The sequence below is a fragment of the Capsicum annuum genome, chromosome 2 (assembly GCF_002878395.1).
Source record: "Capsicum annuum cultivar UCD-10X-F1 chromosome 2, UCD10Xv1.1, whole genome shotgun sequence".
NCBI lineage: Eukaryota > Viridiplantae > Streptophyta > Magnoliopsida > Solanales > Solanaceae > Capsicum > Capsicum annuum.
In genome coordinates this window covers 121,957,188-121,978,319 of record NC_061112.1, presented here as the reverse complement: position 1 = coordinate 121,978,319, position 21,132 = coordinate 121,957,188, and the positions used below count along the sequence as shown (strand labels likewise).

Genomic DNA, 21,132 nt, shown 5'->3' with positions numbered 1-21,132 from the left:
TGCCATATGGATATGGCCTTTTCCCTCTAACATATTTAATCGCTTCTTCATCCCATTGGAACGTAGAAACTAACTGATCAAGTCCTGGACCACCAAAATCAGCTTGCTTATGGAGATCAGCGTACCTATCCTTAAAATTGTTGTAGAAGTTGAGGTCCATTATCGTATCGACAACATCATAAAAATTCGAGTACGCTAATTGTTTCCTCCTCATGAGGCAGAGAATTTCATCAACATACTATGGTATAAGAAACCAATTAATTTAAATAGGTTAGTAATTGTAAAGAATAAAAATACAGTAAAATGAATTCGATGCAAAGGGTTCTCTGAATTAATTCATAGATTACCCAGCCAACGCAACTCATGCAACAAATGTGTATTATGTTGCAACAGAATACCAAGCTGTTGTAACAGATTACACATCTATTGCGTAGATTCTTCTTCAAGGAGTAGATTGGAAGGATAGGTTAGCAAAAGTAAACTTATATTATCCTCATACCTCACACACATATTTGTCATATTCTTGAAGTCTTTGGCGGCAAAAGAATGCATGGTGTATTCTTTTTGAACCTTCCTCCTGCTATTCATGATTTGTTGCAGTTCCTCCTCCTTCTCCTTGCCAAACGATGTGAATATGTCCACCTTCTTCAGCGGTCCCTGAACTTTAATAGCTCTTAGAGCAGGAGGAGTTGCAGTTTTTGTTGTTTTCATAACGGAGAGAATTTGTATAATTTTTCTTCTCTTCCTCTTAACCGCCACTGTAGGAGTGCATCCCTCACTTCATTAGATAGTATGACACCCCTCCTGGATTTTAAATCCTCATGAGCTTCAACAATAGCCTCTAGCTTTTCATGGAGTTTATCATCTCTGTCCTTGCACACTTTGTATGTGCAATGAGAACATGAGGGTAACGAGGGGTGAGAGGGACCACTATAAGGATGGGAGGGACTGATGTATGGGTGAGAGAGACCTGTGCAAGGGTTATTTTCAAAATTATTTTTTTTAGCATGCTCATAATCATGACTAGCAGCAGCAGGATGGCTGCCACCATCACAAAGAACTCCTCTAGCAATACCTCCAGAAGAAGCACCCGAATTTGTTGCAGTTTGAGGTTGGTCGTGAAGAGCTTCAACATTAGGCAGACCTTGCCTAACTGCTCTTCTTATGGATGTTGCTCCAGCCAATTTCTTTTTTATTAACTCCACCATTGGGTCTTCTTTTGTGTCAACAAGACCCAGAGTAAGAAAAGTAGTCATCCCCAGCTCATCATCGATAGACATGATTCAAGGATGCACAACCTATAAAAAAAAGATAGGAGGCATTTAAATCATATAACAATAATTTGCAGTTAGTTGGGTTACATAGATGTTAACACAACCAACTTATGCAACAAATAATCTAGTTACTGCAACAGCTGATCTGTATGTCGCAACAAATTAATAATATATTGCATCAAATTATACATCTATTGCATAATTTGCATCAGATGGGTAATCTGTTGAGCAGAGTTCAGAGAACTAGATCAACAGATGGTTAATCTATTGCAAAATATGGATCGTCTGTCGCAACAGATTACCCATCAGTTGCACCAGATGCAATTGATGGGTAATCTATTACAACAGATGAACCACTGTCACAACCATGGAATATCTGTTTCAATATCTTTCTTTAAGGCAAATTATTTTAGTTGAAAGAAGATGTACTGCATCATCCGGAGAGTTAAATAGATCTCCTTCCTACTCCTTAATATTTTTTTTTGCCTTCCTTTGCAGCCTCCAACCACCTAAGGATCCTTGGATGAGAAAACTCATCCGGGTAATCCTTAAACTGCTTTTGGAGGCGAGAAATGGCTTCACATGCCCAAGCCTAAAAATGTAAACATGAAGCAAGAAAAAAAAGTTATAATAAGTATATAGTCATTATAAATTGATGAATGAATAAAAATAGTGATCAATTTTACCATGAAAGCCCAGGGAAATCCATATAATGTGATCGTCCCTGTGGATAGCTTTGTCAGTAAATATTCGACAGTCAAGTAGTAGCTGTCATATCCCTAGGGATAGTCGTTGAATTTGTCAAAATCATCAGCAAGCACCAATAAATCATCTTCTATGACTTTCCTGTCGTCTCTTGCCAATAAAATGAAATGGACAAACCAAACTAAACCCAATTTCTCCCTGCAGTTCTTTGGTATGTCTTTATCTTCTACATCTGCCGTCAAATCCGCCACTTTGTAGCTACTACATCCAATAATGCCAACAACTCATCTTTTTTTCCCTTGCGTTTGTTGGACCCTTTGTGGGGTGTTTCCTGGATGAGAGTTTCTTTTGGATGATCGCATCTCATGCCCAAAACTATGGCAAACTCTTTCAACCCAAAACAAATCGGCATGCCACAGTAGTTGATCCAGATTTCATCCATTTTTTTTTTGCCCTCCTTCGGATCTTTATCATCCTCCGCGTACTTGATTCTGTGCTTGATAAGACCATATATCATGCTCATTGGAAAACGGAGAGTGCGGTCCTTAGGCAGCTTGAGAATGTATGCAAAGCAGCTCTTGTTAAAGAGTCCGTCTATGTTTTCATTCTTCATAATCTCCTTAATTCATTAAAATGTTTTCCCAATTGACATTTAAGTGCAAGATCACCAGTTACTTTGTCAGGGCTATCCATCGGCATTGCAACTCAAAACCTGTCGATACTAATAGTTTTGACAAAATCATGCTGGGATTTCAATATTATTTCACGCCCCATTGGTGAGGAGGAGTTATCACTTTCCTCGGCTTCATTTTGCCTCGATTTAGATTGTTCAGGAGGTTCCTCCAAATCTACCTGTACTCTAGCCATTTTTGTTGGGTGGTCAAAAGAGGATCCACTTTTAGTTTCTTTTCTTTTGGGAGACATCTTTTAATTACAAACAATAGAAAAACAAAAACACATTGCATTTGATGTTTGCATAATTTAAAAAAAAAACTAAGACAAATTTCAAAAAATTATTCTGCACCACATTACAAAAAAAAATACTCCAACGGATAAGCTATCAGTTGGAACAGATGGGGAATCTGTTTGAAGACCTATTTAATATCTCCCAATAGATATTCCACCTGTTGCAACAGATGGACCACTAACACCACAACCAATGCCACCAAGACCATCACCAATGCAACCAATACCAATACCAAGACCACCGACACCACCACCAAAAACACAAATACCGACACCAACAACAACATCCACCACCAATATCCACCAACAACACCACAAACACCATTTAAAAATACCATGACGGACAAAAACTAGGGTTTTCTCGGGTGCTTCCTACCTTTTTAGCATTAAAATACAAAATTGTTAACGCATTCTCGCAGATAATACAACTAAAAGTCTTTATTTTTTTCATTAACTAAAAAGCCCTAATTTTTAGAATAAATAAAAAATATAGAACTCTTCTCGAACTCTGTTACCTGTGAAGACAGACAAAATGATGAATACAAGCGAGAATGAAGTTGAAAATAACAACTATGTGATCGAAAATGGGAAGAAAATTGATCTATTTTGAAGGGTTGAGCAATATATTGAGTAGTTGTTGTCTGTATTGTTGAGAGAGAGAGAGGGAGGAGCGAGAACTTGAGATTTGAAATGAGAAAAAGTTTTTCCCGCAAATGGTTGATTTGTATGGATTGATTTATAATTTTGGAAAAGAATGACAAGTTTTGAAATTGTTAATTTGGTCCGAATTGATCTTTAATTATTTTTTAAAATTTCAAAAGATATACTCCCTTTGTTTCATTTTAGTTGACCCTTATTGACTTGGCACTCCCCTTAAGAAATTATTTAATAGAGGCTTATTTTACTAAAATAACCCTATAAATTATGGATTGAAAATATGAATTTGAGTAAATACACTTTGTTTAATCATTTAATGTTGAGGGTAATATTGGAAGAACATAATAAAATTCTTTTGATTTCATCAAAGGGACAACTAAATTAAAAAAAATATTTTTAGAAAGAGGGCCAACTAAAATGAAACGGAGGGAGTACTAGTTTTTAAAACATTAAGTTAATGAGAGCAATTTTCAACTCAGTGTGATAGATCGACGACCCGGGTCGGGATGAACGCAATACCAACGCCAATTGCAAAGACTCAGTTGAAGTTGTAGTTGACCCTATGATCTTATTCATTCATCTCTAGTTTCACCTAAATCAATGTAGGTATTATTAATCTTAATATTAAGTTAATAAGATCGATCAACGACCCGAGTCGGGATGAACGCGATACCAATTCCAATTGCAAAGACTCAGTTGAAGTTGTAGTTGACCCTATGAGCTCATTCATTCATTCCTAGTTCCACCTCAATCAATGTAGGTAATATTAATCCCAACATTAAGTTAATTAGATCGATCGATGTCCCGGGTCGGGATGAACGCAATACCAACACCAATTGTAAAGACTCAACTGAAGTTGTAGTTGACCCTATGAGCTCATTCATTCATCCATACTTCCACCTAAATCAATGTAGGTAATATTAATCCCAACATTAAGTTAATGAGATCGATCGACGACTCAGGTAAGGATGAACGCAATACCAACGCCAATTGCAAAGACTCAGTTGAAGTTGTAGTTGACCCTATGATCTTATTCATTTATCCCTAGTTCTACCTAAATCAATGTAGGTATTATTAATCTTAACATTAAGTTAATGAGATCGATCGACGACCCGAGTCGGGATGAACGCAATACCAATTCCAATTGCAAAGACTCAGTCGAAGTTTTAGTTGACCCTATGAGCTCATTCATTCATCCCCACTTTCACCTAAACAATATAGGTAATATTAATCCCAACATTAAGTTAATGAGATCGATCGATGACCCGGGTCCGGATAAACGCAATACCAACGCCAATTGCAAAGACTCAGTTAAAGTTGTAGTTGACCCTATGAACTCATTCATTCATCCCTACTTCCACCTAAATCAATGTAGGAAATATTAATCCCAACATTAAGTTAATGATATCGATCGACGACCCAGGTCGGGACAAACGCAATACCAATGCCAATTGCAAAGACTAAATTGAAGTTGTAGTTAACCCTATGAGATCATTCATTCATCTGTACTTCCACCTAAATCAATGTAGGTAATGTTAATCCCAACATTAAGTTAATGATATCGATCGACGACTCAGGTCGAGATGAACGCAATACCAATGCCAATTTCAAAGACTCAGTTGAAGTTGTAGTTGACCCTATGAGCTCATTCATTCATCCTTACTTCTACCTAAATCAATGTAGGTAATATTAATCCCAATATTAAGTTAATGATATTGATCGATGACCCGGGTCGGGATGCACGCAATACCAATGCCAATTGCAAAGACTCATTTGAAGTTGTTGTTGACCCTATGAGCTCATTCATTCATCCCTACTTTCACCTAAATCAATGTAGGTAATATTAATCCCAATATTAAGTTAATGAGAGCTCATTTCAACTCAGAGTGATTGATCGATGACCCGGATCGGGATGAACGCAATTTCTAATAGATATTCACATTTGTTGGAACAGATGACATATCTGATTTAATTTTCAAATAGACATTTGAATCTGTTGTGACAGATGACTGAGCTGTTGGGAATTTTCAAACAAATATTGGTATCTATTGTAACAGATGATATATTTGTTTGAATTTTTTTTCTTTCAATTTTAAAGCAAGCTTCTGTCCGAGTAAGAGTTACTAGTAAGTGTAAGTACTACAAAAAGTGGTAAAAAAATGAAGAGTTTCTTTTTCTTGGATTACTCAAAAATGTATTCATTGAGTAGTCTTATCTCATCTTTTCAATGTAACTAAACTAAGTCTTCCTTGGACCCCTCAAATTATTAATGAATATTAATTATATTAATTAATGAATATTGAAACCCACGTCTATGTACACGATATATCTAGAATTATCTCATCTCCTCAGCTTCAGTCTTAAATTTATTTTATTCATCTCTAGTCTTTTTCTTTCTCTCCTCTTTAGCTTAAGGTTTCACATCCTTTTTTTCTCTCTTTTTTCTTTTCTCTTCTCTTTCTCATAAAGATCCTTTTAGATCTAAACTGATCCATATCTTTCCTCGACTGAAATTGCTGTTTTGTTCCCCTTTTGACGCTAAGGTATGGTTCACTATTGCTCTTTTATTCTTGTCTTCTTCTTTGCAAGTTATTTACATTTTTTTTATTTAATTATCATTTACTCATATGATATTTATTTAAAAAATTTGAAGAAACTTTTAAGTGTTGAATAAATGAACCAAGAATTTTTATTACAATATGCAAAAAAAGTATTCTGTTGGGAGAAGTTTAAAAGCCTTATTGGCAGTATTATTTTTTTGGTATGTATTTTATTTGTTTCTTTGTTGTTTATGCTGTTATTGATGTTGTTGGTGGGGTTGGCGTTATTGGAAGTTGTGGTGTGGTGTTATTGATGGTGTTGGAACAAAGGATATTGCTTCTTTATTGTTGATGATGTTGGAACAAATGTTGTTGTTTCTTTATTGCTGATGTTTTTTATTTGTTGTTTCTTTGTAGTTTATGCTGTTGTTCATGTTGCAATAGACGGAGCAACTATTGAAACAGATCAAACCACCAGTAAGACTGGTTTGATGTATTTCAACAGACTCCAAATCTGTTGTAACAGACTCGACATCTGTTACAACAGACTCCACATTTGTTGCAACAGACTCCAAATCTGATACATCGAACTCTACATCTGATGCAACAGACTCCTCATCAAATGCAACAGACTATACTTTTGTTGCAACAGATGGATAATATTCTTTTTGTGGCATTAATTTTTTTCCTCTTTTTTGTAGATATAAGGAACTGAATGTTGATAAATTTTTGCCCAACCATCATAAGAGGCTGTAGTAAAGATGGGTTCGGAAGAATAAGTTGTATGTAGATGAAACCAGTTCATATATGGGAGGTATGTATTACTGATAATGTTATCGTGGAAACATACATAGAGTACACTGATTTTATCGATTAGTCATAGATCATTTAAACAAGATATCTACAATTTTATAGTTAAGTTTGGTAGGTCCAAACTGATAAGGCTGAGAGACCATGAATATGGTTCTGATACTCTGTTAAGATTTAATGTCGGTTGTTGCTCATGTTTATTTGTCAAGCATTGTGAAGGGATCTAGTTTTGGTGTCATTGTAAAGAGATTCAATAATGATTGGACTGACTTTTAGGGTGCATTGGACTCTGAGAAGGCCTTTGAAGCCTAGCACTACATCTAACAAGAACGAAAACTGATATAGTTATTGCCCTAGGCAAAATTTATATGGTTTGGTTGCTCGGGGTGATGATTATACGCCAGTAGGTGCGGTAGGAGAATACCTTCGAGGAAAAATGGGTGATTTATGAAAGACTATATCATCTAAGAGCTAATTGAAGAAGAGACATAGGGTAGAAAGTAACTTTTAGCGAATCTGGCTGATGAAATTATCTTAAAACATGAGAAATCTGTATTAAGTGCAAATATAATAGTGTATTTGGTAATGTAAATTCGTTTGTTGTCTCTCTAAGAGAAAAATAGTCCAGATGGTCACTTTTGTAGGAAGCTACGACTAGGTAGCATGGTCGGGATTATCACCTAGATAGAAAATAGCAGAAGACTAAGAAAGCAGCCTTAAGGGCATCAAGGGTTAAAATGACGTACAGTAAATCTAGAAAACTTGCGCCAACAACAACTACAGTTAAAGTAAAGAATCTAAGTGAAGACGGCAATTTTTGAATTTTAAATTGTATCTCATGCCTTCTTGTTTGAGGTTTCGATTAGGTCCACCGCTGTTGACCTGATCGAAACGACAAATGTGACTGAAAGGTAAATTGAGTATCATCATTTTCATAGCAATATGGTTATAATTGATTGTGTTTTATAGCTTTAGCATACTTTCAACATTTCTTGGAGAAGATCAGAGGCTTGCTCTTGTTTGTGAATTTTGATAATTTTCAAGCTCTCCTCTATCTTGCTATTTTGTATTCAAGCTTGTCGTTGTCGTCTTCAAAGTTGGTCAAGAGTTCCTGATCTCTTGTGAGCTCGATCAGGAACACTGCCTTCAAAGTTGTGGCATTGAAGAAGACCTACAAAACTCTTTCTTTAGAACCCTTAAAGGATACATGGAGGGTTGCTGTGTTTATTTTAGGAAAAAATATGTTGATGCACATTGAAATGTGGTCCCAATAGTTGAACAATACACTTTTATCGAGTGTTGCTTAATGCAGCTTGCTTAACCAATTTGATAAATTAATAAGAAAGAAGTTATGTAACGTTTGATCTACATCGACTCTACCAAGCCTATCAAACGTTACTTAACTCTAGACTCATTACCCTATCAAAAAACTTTGCTCGAGTTAGTAGATAAATAAAATGAGCTCAAACACTCAACCTTTCTACTGATCGCTCTTCTCCAATATAGATGACAAGATATCTTCTATGCAAAAGTCTACACCGTGGCTAGAAATGCTTGCCAGGGCGCCACGGCAAGAATTTCTGCTGATGACAAGATATCTGTCTTGCAAAAATCTACACCGTTAGTAGAAATTCTTGCCAAAGAGAAAGTCTTCAGAAGGCATTATTAGTAATATCTCAACATCAAGGAAGCCTTATACGAAACTCTTCAGAAGACATTCAAAAATAAAAAAGTGTTCAGCAATGACTACACATAATTACCATCAACAACCTCACCAGATTCACTCCTACTTCAAAAGAAAAAGCAAAAATATTTTTATTTGCATTCGAACTAGGAATGCAAATAAAAATATTTTTGCCTTTTCTTTTGAACTAGCAGTGTATCTAGTGAGGTTGTTGATGCCATAATTATGTGTAGTCATTGCTGGAAACTTCCTTATTTTCGAATGTCTTTTGAATACTTTCGTACAAGACTTTCTTGACATTGAGAGATTACTAATAATGCCTTCTGAAGACTTTTGCTCTGGCAAGAATTTTTGCTGACAATGTAGACTTTTGTATGGCAGATATCTTGTCATCAACAAAAATTCTTGCTGTAGCGAACGTCTTGAGAAGGCATGACTAGGAATCTCTCAATATCACTTGATATTGAAAGGTTATTGTCGATGCCTTTTGAAGACTTGCGCCCTGGCAAGCATTTCTGGCGACGGTGTAGACTTTTACATAACAGATATCCCGTCATCTATATTGGAGAAGAGCGATAAAAAAAAGGATGAAAGATTAAGCTCGTTTGATTTATGTACTAACTCAGTCAAATTTTTTTGATAAGGTAATGAGCCTAGAGTTACGTAATTTTGATAGGCTTAGTAAAGTCAGTTTAGATCACACATTATGTAACTCCTTGCTTATTAATTTATCAAATTGGTTGGGTAAGCTACATTGAGAAACGCTCGATAAAGTGTGTTGTTCAACTGTTGGGACCACATCTTCAGTGTGCATCAACATATTTTAACCTAAAACAAACACAACAATCCTACATATTTTAAGGCTTCTGAAGAAAGTTTTCTGAAGGCCTTCTTCAATGCCACAACTTTGAAGGTAGTATTCCTGATCGAGCTCACAAGAGATCAGAAACTCTATACCAACTTCGAAGATGGCAATGACGAGCTTGAATATAGAATTAGCAAGCTGGAGGCAAGCTTGAAAATTATCAAAATTCATAAACTAGAGCAAGCCTCTGATCTTCTCCAAGAAATGTTGAAAGAATGCTAAGGCTATAAAATACAATCAATTATAACCATATTTCTATGGAAGTAATGATACTCAATTTTTCTTTCAATCACGTTTCTGGTTCCGATCAGGTCAACAACAGTGGACCTAATCGGAACCACAAACAAGAAGGCATGAGATACAATTTAAAATTCAAAAATTACCACCTTCGCTTAGATTCTTTACTTTAACTGTAGTTGTTGTTGGCGCAAGTTTTATAGACTTACTGTACATCATTTCAACCCTCGATGCCCTTAAGGCTACTTTCTTAGTCTTTTGCTATTTTCTATCTAGGTGATAATCCCGACCACGCTACCTAGTCACAGCTCCCTATCAAAGTGTCCATCTACATTATTTTTATTTTAGATAGACAACAAATGAATTTAAATTACCAGATACACTTTCATATTTGCACTTGAATCAGATTTCTCATGTTTTAAGATAATTCCATCGGCCAGATTTACTAGAAGTTACTTTCTACCCTATGTCTCTTATTTAATTAGCTCTCAGATGATATAGTCTTTCATCAACTCCCCTTTCTCTCACAGGCATTTTCCTTCGGCTCCTTATGGCGTATAATCATCTTTTCGATCAACCCTTCCATATAAATTTGGGCCAGGGGAATTTTTATTGATTTTTCATTCTTTTTTGATGCAGTGCGAGGCTTCAAAGGTGTTCTCAGAGTCCAATGCACACTTAAGTTAAGTCCAATCGCTATTGGTTCTTTGTAATGATACTAAATATTGATCCCTTCTCAAAACTTGACACACATAAACACGAGCAAAAACCGTCAGTAATTCATAACAGGGTATCTGTACCATCTTCATGAGGCCCTCAGCCTTATCAATTCGAACCTATCAAACTTAACTGTACAGTGCAGGATCTTGTTTGAAAGATCAGTGCCTAATCGGTTAAAAAATGCATTCACAAAAATATTGTACTTTGTGTGTGTTGTTCCGGTGACCTTATCAGTAATACTACCTCACACACATATGATAGTGGATCCATTTGCACGCACCTTATTCTTTCTTGCCCATCTATGGCTTAAATTGAATAAACAGATGACTAGCAAGTTGCAACACTTGCCACATCTATTGGAAAAGAAAACTGATATATCCATCTGTTGCAACAGATTGTCAATATGTTGTAAGTTATCTGACAGATGAAATATATTTAGCAACAGATTCTTCATCTGTTAGATTTATTTTAAAGCAATTTTTTTTCTTTCCGAAATACAATAAAAAAAAATATTGTATTTAGATCCGTTTTTTTTAATTTACATATTCTAAAAGTCACCAGTTTTATTTAATTAAGGGATATGAACAGTCGTGGCTTTTTGTTTGACTAACTCTTTCCAATTCAATCATCTATAAATAGGTCCCTCCTTACTCATTCATTCTACTACACTTACAAATATGGCTAATCCAGATTCGTACAAGAAGATTCATATCGAGTCCTTGCAGGAACTTATAAAGCAGTTTGATGAACTCTAGAGGGATTTGACCGACTTCGGAACAAGGCTGAGGAGGGCCCTGCTGCTGCCAGATGAAAATTGTCCGGTTGACAATACTAATAGTAATAATAATAATAGTAATGATAATAATAATAATAGTAGTAATAATAATTAGGTTATATTTTTTTTTCTTTTAGCGTATGTATGTATTTTCCTTCTTTTGTATATTAGATCTACCTAAGGAATTCAAAAATCTATGTTTGGTGGTTGACTTTGAATTTTTAATTCTTATTTAGTATTTAATTATCATTCTTTCTTATTCCTTATTCTCAACATGTCCACAGAGGTTAATCTGATGTGATAGATCGATCATATATTGCAACATATGGTTATTAATAAAAAAGGATTATTGTTATTGAGAGGGTGAAAAGACATGACTTTTTGATTATTTAATATGAAAAAAAGCTCGTAAATAAATAATAAGGAAATAAATAATAAACACAATTTATAACTGTAACAGAACGGTTAATTAATTTTAATAATTGATCGTGACTCTTCGATATATTTCTTTTTAAATATTTTTTTAATTTATATAATAAAATTTACCAAATTTGAATTAAAGATATGTTGATTATTAAAAAAGATAGCTTATATGTGCAACAGATATATTATCTGATGCAACATATTGTAGATTTATTGTAACAAATGGTACATCTATTACAACTCAAAAAATCAGTTACTGAAAAGAACTTATCAAGTCACAACTTTCCACAGTAATAAAAAAGCCACCAGTATTAATAAATAGAGGTGAACAGTCACGCCTTTTTATTTTTGAATCTGTTTTTTTAATTTATATAATAAAATAGTCATCAAATTTGGATAAAAGATAAAGATATGATGATTATTAAAAAGATATATGTTGCAACAGATATATTATCTGTTGTAATAGATCGTAGATTTGTTGCAACAAATTTTATGTCTGTTGTCACAGATGGGTTATTTGATGCAACATATATATAATCTGTTGCCACAACTCAAAAAACCGGTTACTGAAAAGAATTTTATCAAGTTACAACTTTCCACAGTAATAAAAAAGTCACCAGTATTAATAAATGGAGGTCATCAGTTGCGCCTTTTTGCCTAACTCATTCAAATTCAATCTTCTATAAATTGGTCCCTCTTTACTCGTTCATTCTACTACACATATCTATTTTTTTTCTCGCTCTTGTCTTTCATATTACACCTTCAGCTACTTTCTCTTCAAGAAATTGATTGCTTTTCCTTGTCACTGGTAAGTTTTTTCTTTCTTTTTGTGTAAATATACGTTGTATTACTTTTGGATTCTTTTCTTTACTTTTGTTTTTGTATTTTTTTATCAATTTATGCGTGTTCTAGATATGGATGATCTGGTGTGGGATATCTCTATTTTACGAGATGACATACGGGAACTGCAGAGGTAGGTACATGATATACTGTGGGAGTTGGCCGCTGTCAGAGTAAGAATGTTGCGGGAGATCCACAGGATAAGAAGGGCGCTGCTGCTGCCTGTCAAAGAAGCGGCTGGCGATAATAATAATTACGATGAAGAATTTATTAATAATAATTAGATTATTTTGTTTTTTCTTTCTTTCTAAGTCTATATATGTATTTTTATTTGTTTTAGTTTAATAAAAAAAATTTTGTTCGATCAACTTTGATCGTTTTAATTCATATTTAATTTTCATTCAATCTATTATCTTCTCAACAAACATGTCGACGATTGAACATAAGGAGTAATTTTGAATCCAGTAGCAATAGTAAGATTTAAGATTTTTCTGTTGGGTTTGTGGCAAGGGCTGATTTATGTTATTCCAAACAGATTACTCATATTTTGCAATAGATAACTAGTCTGTTTCAACAGATAACTCCCTTCATCTCAAATTACCCTACCCATCTCAAATTGAGATGACACATTGATTAAGAAAAATAATTAATAATATGCCTAGTTTTTCATAATACCCCTATTAAATGATGTTTACATTTTAATTTGAAGAAAAAGTGATTAATGCAAATGGTAAAACATGAATTTTTTTTATCTCTTCTTGATTAATAAAAAAAGATAAGTAAAATGAGAAATCAAATTAGGAAATTTGGGACGGGTAATTTGAGATGGAGGGAGTATTTAATTTTCATTCTGTCTATTATATTCTCAACAAATATGTCGACGATTGGAGGTAAGAAATAATTTTGAATCCAGTAACAATAGCAAAACATATTGGTTATCTGTTGGGTTTGTGGCAGGAGCTGATTTGTGTTGTTCCAAACAGATTAATCAGTCTGATGCAATAGATAATCAGTCTGATGCAATAGATAATCAGTCTAATGCAACAGATAACTAGTCTGTTGCAACAGATATATCTGCTGTTGCAACAGATTACTCATCTGATGTACTAGATGAGTGATCTGTTTAAATTGTGGTTACTCATGTTGGATTCATGATCAGCTTCTATCCATTATTGGAAAAAACAGCCGTAACTTTGTAACCCAGATGACAAATTCGACTAAAAATCATAATTTGACTTACCAATGTCTCCTATGAAGTAATGTCAAAGTGAAAAGTGGTGATGTTCGAAATAAAATTTGACCTAAGAAATTGATAAAATAACAACAGTAGCTGTAACAACAACAACAATGGTCGACAAGAAAAAGATGAAGATGATAATGAATAAAGCAGCACCAGCAACAATGAACAACAATAATCGTGAACAGAGAGAAAACAACAACGGATTAGAGAGAGAGAAATGTGCCTCTTTTTCCTCCATTTTTTGTTATAATAACTAACATTTGGATCAAAGTGTAAATTTAAAAACTTGTAAGTTATTTTCAAATTTCTCCAACTTTCTTTATCCATAATAAAGTAATTGTCACCTCCACTTAATAATTAAGACTTGGGTCACCTACACCTCATTAAAACTCTTTTATCACCTACAACCCAAAGCCCCTGCCTACTATGACTTCCTTTTCAATATATATGATAGTGTTTGACGAGACATAAAATTGAAAAAAAAAAAAAACTTTTTAGAGCTCGTGATCTAAAACAAGTCCTAATGTTTGTATCTCATTCTTTTTTTAGGTAGACACAAAACATATCATCACATAACTCGAGACAAATTGAGTAATTATATCTTGATTTAGTAAAAACGTGCATACTTTGTGTATGGTTGAATTTCTTGTCGCCATTCCACATTTATGATAATTGATGAGTTGGTTGTGACGAAGAAGAAAAATAATTTCGAATTTTATTAACCTCACACGCAATAATCTAGCTATGCTAGCTAATTAGATCCTCCTAGTCAATAATCACTATAGAATAGATCAAATTGGGATCATAAAACATATAGTTGAGGAGAGAACAGAAAGGAAAACAACATAGAATATACCAATATGGCCATGAAAACACATACAGGAGATCAGCTAGAAGTTAATCACAAGAAAGTTCCTTCTGTCCAAGAAATGGCAAAGAAGAAACTTGTAAGGATTCCTTCTCGATATGTACGTGACGATCAGGAACGTTCAGTTGCATCATCAAATAGGGAAGTTCCAGTCATTGATATGCAACGATTGATCAACTCTAACGATCATGATGACTCCATAAATATCGAGCTACAGAAGTTACACTTTGCGGCCAAAGAATGGGGTTTCTTTCAGGTACTTTTGTCATAATTTATTTTAGGCATAATATATTTATGACCCTAAAGTTAACACCAAATTATAACTTTGATCTTAAACTTTGATAGTGCACAAATATGACCTTTAACTATTCAAAACTGCACAAATATGACCTCCGATCCTACGTGGCAAAACGCGTGTTCAACACGGAAAACTAGGCGCATCCAGCTTAAAATCGAAGGGAATAATACATAAATATGACCCTAAACTTGACACCAAATTATAACTTTGACCTTAAACTTTGACAGTGCACAAATATGGCTTTTAACTATTCAAAATTGCACAAATATAACCTTTAAATGACTTTTTACTATTATTTTTTCATTATTTTCGGCTCAAAGATGAAATGACATCCAATTTCTTTTGTCATTGAGGAAAAAGAGTAATATTGAAGATTTATTAATTAGGTGGATCAGCCTCATACGAAAAAATCGCGCGGGTATGTATATATATTATAAAGCAGACGGCAAATTTATGTTATATAATATATCTAAATATAATTTATTTGAATATTAAATTAAAGATGAAACTATACTAATAATAAAACAATTATAGTTTTAATAAAACGTTATTAAATTAACGTTATTAAATTAATGCAGTGGCAGACCTACGTGGTTGCCATGGGGTTCACCCGAACCCCTCAGTAAAAAAATTATGTTGTATATATAAGGTAGAAATCTATATTTATGTACGTATATTAATGTTGAACCACATGAAACATTGCACTTAGATAGCCAGTGGTGTTATTTGCTCTTCTTGGGTGCTTCCTTCAACCTACTGCGCGGGTTCGATCTCTGCTAGTGGTTTTTTTTTAATTAAAAAAAAAGCTAGGTGTTGTTGCTATTAGGGCTGAGCATAAAATACCGAAAACCGAATAAAATTTTTTTGTATTTGGTATGGTATTTGAGAATAAAATTTTAGTATTTCGGGATTGGATTTGGTACAAGATATTAATACCGTTTGGTATTCGGTATTTACTGAATACCGAATTTTTTATATATATATATATATATATATATATATAACCAACCCAATAAATAATAGTATTAGTCATCTCAAAGAATCTCTTAGACCTTGGTAATATATTCGTAAAAAGCAACAAAAATAATGCTAAATAGGGTTTCTTTTAAATATACTCTTTGAAGTTTGAATGTACATTTGCACATCTTCAATTTTAATATGGTATCACCAAATACCGTACCGAACCAAAATTTAATTTACCGATTACCGAATCGATATTTATTAATATGGTATATGGTATCTACGTTCAAATATTAATTACCGAATTATCGAATCCGAAATTTGAAAATACCGAATCGAATACCGAACCGAATACCGAACGCCCACCCCTAGCTGCTATAGAAATAAATAAAAAATAATAATAATAATAATAATAATAATAATAATAATAATAATAATAATAAAAACAACACCGTTTTAGCACAAAAAATAAAACTTTGACAGTGCACAAATATGACCTTTAACTATTCAAAACAACACAAATATGATCTCCCTCCAAGTCAACCCTTTTAACGACGTGACGCCGTGTAATTGGATAAGCTTTCCACATAGGCGCGAGTGAAACTCACGCCTGGGAGTTGCAAAATCGGAGGTCATATTTGTTCAGGTTTTGAATAGTTCAAGGTCCTATTTGTGTACTGTCAAAGTTTAATATCAAAGTTATAATTTGTTCAGGCAAAAATCAAAATTTTACGCCATTCAAATGAATATTAATCGCAAAATCAAAGAGCAACTAACTAGAAAGAAGAAGGTGGTGGTTATTACGTACATTCTAGGAAGCTGTATATTAATATTTTTGGTGCCTAATAATGATCAAGAGAAGCGAAAAAATGAAAATAATTAACACTTAATTAATTACATATTTTTGCAGTTGATAAATCATGGAGTTAGTTGTTCAGTGGTGGAGAAGATGAAGCATGAGATTCAAAAATTCTTCGATCTGCCATTGGAAGAAAAGAAGAAGTTTGAAATATTGCCAGGGGATACTGATGGATTTGGACAACACTTCGTTGTCTCTGATGAGCAAAAGCTTGACTGGGCTGACCTCTTTGCCTTGAAGACTGCACCTCCATATTTACGGAGGCCTATATTTTCCAAGCTTTCCCTTTCATTTAGGTACATAATCAACGTCCATTCTCTACTAACTAATCTACCATAATATCCACAAATTGATTACAAATCGTACGTTCCAAATAGTAGTGGCAATGTTTGGTAAGAGGGAAGTAAAAACACAACACACATTAGCATCATTTTGTACATAGTAACATACAATGTTGTTTTTATCATATGTGGATCAAGAGAGTCTATACAGTTCAACTGAATTTGTCTATGGTCTTTGTTGCCAATGTTGTTTTATCTCTTGTTTTTCTTATTATCTTTTTAAAATAAAAATCAGCACACTCTCGTTGTTTGCGTGTACTACACACACTTTCTTCAACTCAATAGCATTAATGCTACATAAGTTTGGTCAATGGTTAGAGAAATTTGAGCAAGATTGTAACAACCTAACTTAGGAAGGAGTCCCACATTAGCAAAACACACGAGGAATGCTGGGTATATAAGAAAGAAAGCCTTACTCCCTAGTGACACATTTTAAAGCCGTGTGGGCCAGGGCTGATACAAGATCAATGGGCTCCACTCCTTTGGGATCGATGCTTCAAGGATCACATCTATGGATCCAAGATTTAGTTGTTTTAGGGGAACAAATACGTGTGTGGATGATATCTTGGAGTGCGGGAGAAACCACATTTGATGATGTCATCCACGGGAGCATTGAGCCACGATGTGTTTGGAAGATAGCGTGGGCTTCGAGAGAGCATGGACGCCCATGATATTATTTTGGGCTTTGGGTAACTTTTGGGCCCAATAGCTTTTAGGGTCACTTTTGGGCCCATTGTGTAATAAAGACCCATGACCTATAAATAACTAGTTTGCCTTAATTTTAAGGGGAGATTTTAGATGAATTTTGAGAGCCTCGTTCAAGGTGAAATCTTTGGGCAAGGTAAAATCCTTGTGTTGATGATTTGCTTGGAAACGGAGATTACGTGGGGGTTCCGATTCCCTTGAGGTCACCTAAGAGATAGGTTTAGGTTGTGTGTGATATTAAAGATCGAAAAGTGGAATAAACTTTTGGATTGTTAATATTACATCTTCATTTGTCTATCTATCTATCTTTACTTTCTCGTAATCGTTTGTCTATAACTAGTGTAATCCATTTGTGTTCTTGTCTTGTAACCGTGTGTTGTTGTTATTGCATCTTGTTCATCAAGTGTTGTTATTGTTTTTAGTGTGTTTTACTCTTGATGTCATTTCCTTTCTTGTTCTTCTTGTGAATCCGAGAGAGGTCATCAAAGGGGTACTCGGTTCTTCAAATCGTTGACTATTTTGGTGTATGTTTTTATGTCTTTCTTGTCGATATTGTATCATTTGGTATCAGAGCCGATCTTGATTTCATTCCTAGGAAGTCAATCTTGGGTTTGTTATCTTGAAAATTGCAAAAACAAAAGAAGTGTCAAAATTAAAAATTTTAAAAAAAGTACTATTCTCATTTTTGACCCTAGGTCAAAATTTGAGTCTTTGATTTTGTTGTTTTCTTGTGTTTTTAGTGTTAGATTATTGTTCTCTAACACTATAGGAGTCTAGGGTTCGAATTTGAGCTAAATCGGAGTTGATTTGAGTGTTCTGCCCTTGATTTGGGCTTAAACTTGAAGAAAGAGAGATGGGTTCGAGATCTGAAATTTTTGGTTGAGAAATTAAACAAATTGATGTTTGGAATGTGTTTAGAAGGTTGAAAATAGCCTTGGTTCAAAATTTCATCGCATTCCGATCATCGGTTCAAGAGTTAGAGGTTTTTGAAGTTCTTGAGTGTTCTTGAGAAGATTCAAACCTTCATCTTGAATTCTTTTCAAAAGGTGGTGTTTGATCCTCAAAATTGAAGAAAAATTTGTGTTGAGTGCCTAATTTATAGGTACCATGGCTTTGGGAGATGAGATCCAACCTGTCTCAAAAAAGGCGATAATGAAAGCTCTCATGGATTGGCGACAAGAACTGAATAGTTGGAAGAAGGATGAGTCACGTTTGGAAGGAAACATTGAAAAGGTGACATGTCTTACTACCCAAACCCCACCAAATGTACCACAACCACCACAATTCTACCAACAAATACCTCATGACCAAAGACCATATCCAATTCCACTTCAAGAACATGTTCCCATTACAAACAAAGTTTCCGACGACATTGTTCATCCAACCCAAATCCAAATTGAGAAGACCAATTCTAACATAGAACCTTTGTCACTCGCTAACCATGATGCTAGAATTTTACCTAGCATCGCTCCTTCATTTGTGCAGGTTCATGAACAAATAATATCAAAGGAGGATGCAAGGAGAATGCCATATGAAAATGAGCTTGAAAGCCTAATGGAGTTCTTACCAAAGAATTCCAAATTTGAAAGGTGCAACGACAAGTTGATAAAGGAGTTGTATTCGAGGACGAATCCTCTTCAAGAAAGGGAGGATAATACAAGATCAATGGGCTCCACTCCTTTGGGATCGATGCTTCAAGGATCACATCTATGGATCCAAGATTTAGTTGTTTTATGAGAACAAATACGTGTGTGAATGATAGCTTGGAGCGCGGGAGAAACTACATTTGATGATGTCATCCACGGGATCATTGAGCCACGACGTGTTTGGAAGATAACATGGGCTTCGAGAAAGCATGGACGCCCATGATATTATTTTGGGCTTTGGGTAACTTTTGGGTCCAATAGCTTTTAGGGTCACTTTTGGGCCTATTGCGTAATAAAGACCCATGGCCTAAAAATAGCTAGTTTGCCTTTTTTTTAAGGGGAGATTTTAGATGACATAGTTGTAGCCTCTTTTGTGAGCCTTTTTCAAGGTGAAATCCTTAGGCAAGGTGGAATTCTTATGTTGATGATTTTCTTAGAAACGGAAATTGCTTGGGGGTTCCGGTTCCCTTGAGGTCATGTAAGAGATAAGTTTAGGTTGTGTGTGATACAAGATCGACAAGGAAGACACGAAAACATACACCAAAATAGTCAACGATTTGAAGAATCGAGGACCCCCTTTGATGACCTCACTCGGATTCACAAGAAGAACAAGAAAGGAAATGATATCAAGAGTAAAACACACTAAAAACAACAACAACAACACTTGATTAACAAGATGCAATAACAACAACACACGGTTACAAGACAAGAACACAAATGGATTACACTTGATATAGACAAATGATTACAAAAAAGTAAAGATAGAAAGATAGATAAATGAAGATGTAATATTAACAATCCAAAAGCTTATTCCACTTTTGGACCTTTAATATCACAAACAACCTAAACCTATCTCTTACGTGACCTCAAAGGAATGGGAATACCAAAGCAATCTCCGTTTCTAAGCAAATCATCAACACAAGGATTCCACCTTGCCCAAGGATTTCACCTTGAAAGAGGCTCTCAAAAGAGGCTACAAATATGTCATCTAAAATCTTCCTTTAAAATAAAGGTGTCAAGTGGGTTGGGCCGGGTCAAACTGGAACCAGCCCGTTTAGTTTAACTGGGTTGTGGGCTGGTTTCGGTTCGGGTTGGGTTAGGTGGGCCGGGACGGTTCTGGGTTCAACAGTAAAAATATTGAAAACAACCCTGAACCGGCCCACTTAATCCAACCCAGTTAAACCCACCTAAACCCGGTCAAACCCGGTTAAAAACCAGTCAAACCCGTTTAAAAAAAATGAAAAATCCAATATACACTACATACACTACAATTATATACACTATATACACTTCAATATACACTATATACACTACAATTATACAATATATATTTTTTAAAATATATATAAACAATTACACATATATACGTATCATTCAATATATAATTATATATGACTATACGTACTACTTTAAATAAACATATACTACAAATCTACAATAGTACAATATATATATATATATATAGTTATATACTAATTTATAAAATATATACACATTTATACGTTAAATATATACGCTTACAGAAGATATATACACATATATACGCACCATTCAATAGAGATGTACTACTTTAAATAAAATATATACTACAATATACATATATATATATATACAACAATATGTATATATATATAATTACATACTAATTTATAGAACATATACACTTGTATACGTCTATAGAAGATATATACACATATATACGCACCATTCAGTATATAT

General features: G+C 34.3%; 1 protein-coding gene across 1 annotated transcript in view; it reads left to right on the top strand.

The window, feature by feature from the left end:
- Nucleotides 1-14,479: 14,479 nt before the first annotated feature.
- The window catches only part of LOC107859178 (protein SRG1), a 16,519-nt gene continuing 9,866 nt past the window's right edge, over nt 14,480-21,132 (top strand). The window contains exons 1-2 of the mRNA XM_016704095.2: nt 14,480-14,860; nt 16,773-17,017. Coding sequence (XP_016559581.1) covers nt 14,597-14,860; nt 16,773-17,017 — 509 coding nt within the window. The 5' untranslated portion in view covers nt 14,480-14,596. The remainder of the gene's footprint in view (nt 14,861-16,772; nt 17,018-21,132) is intronic.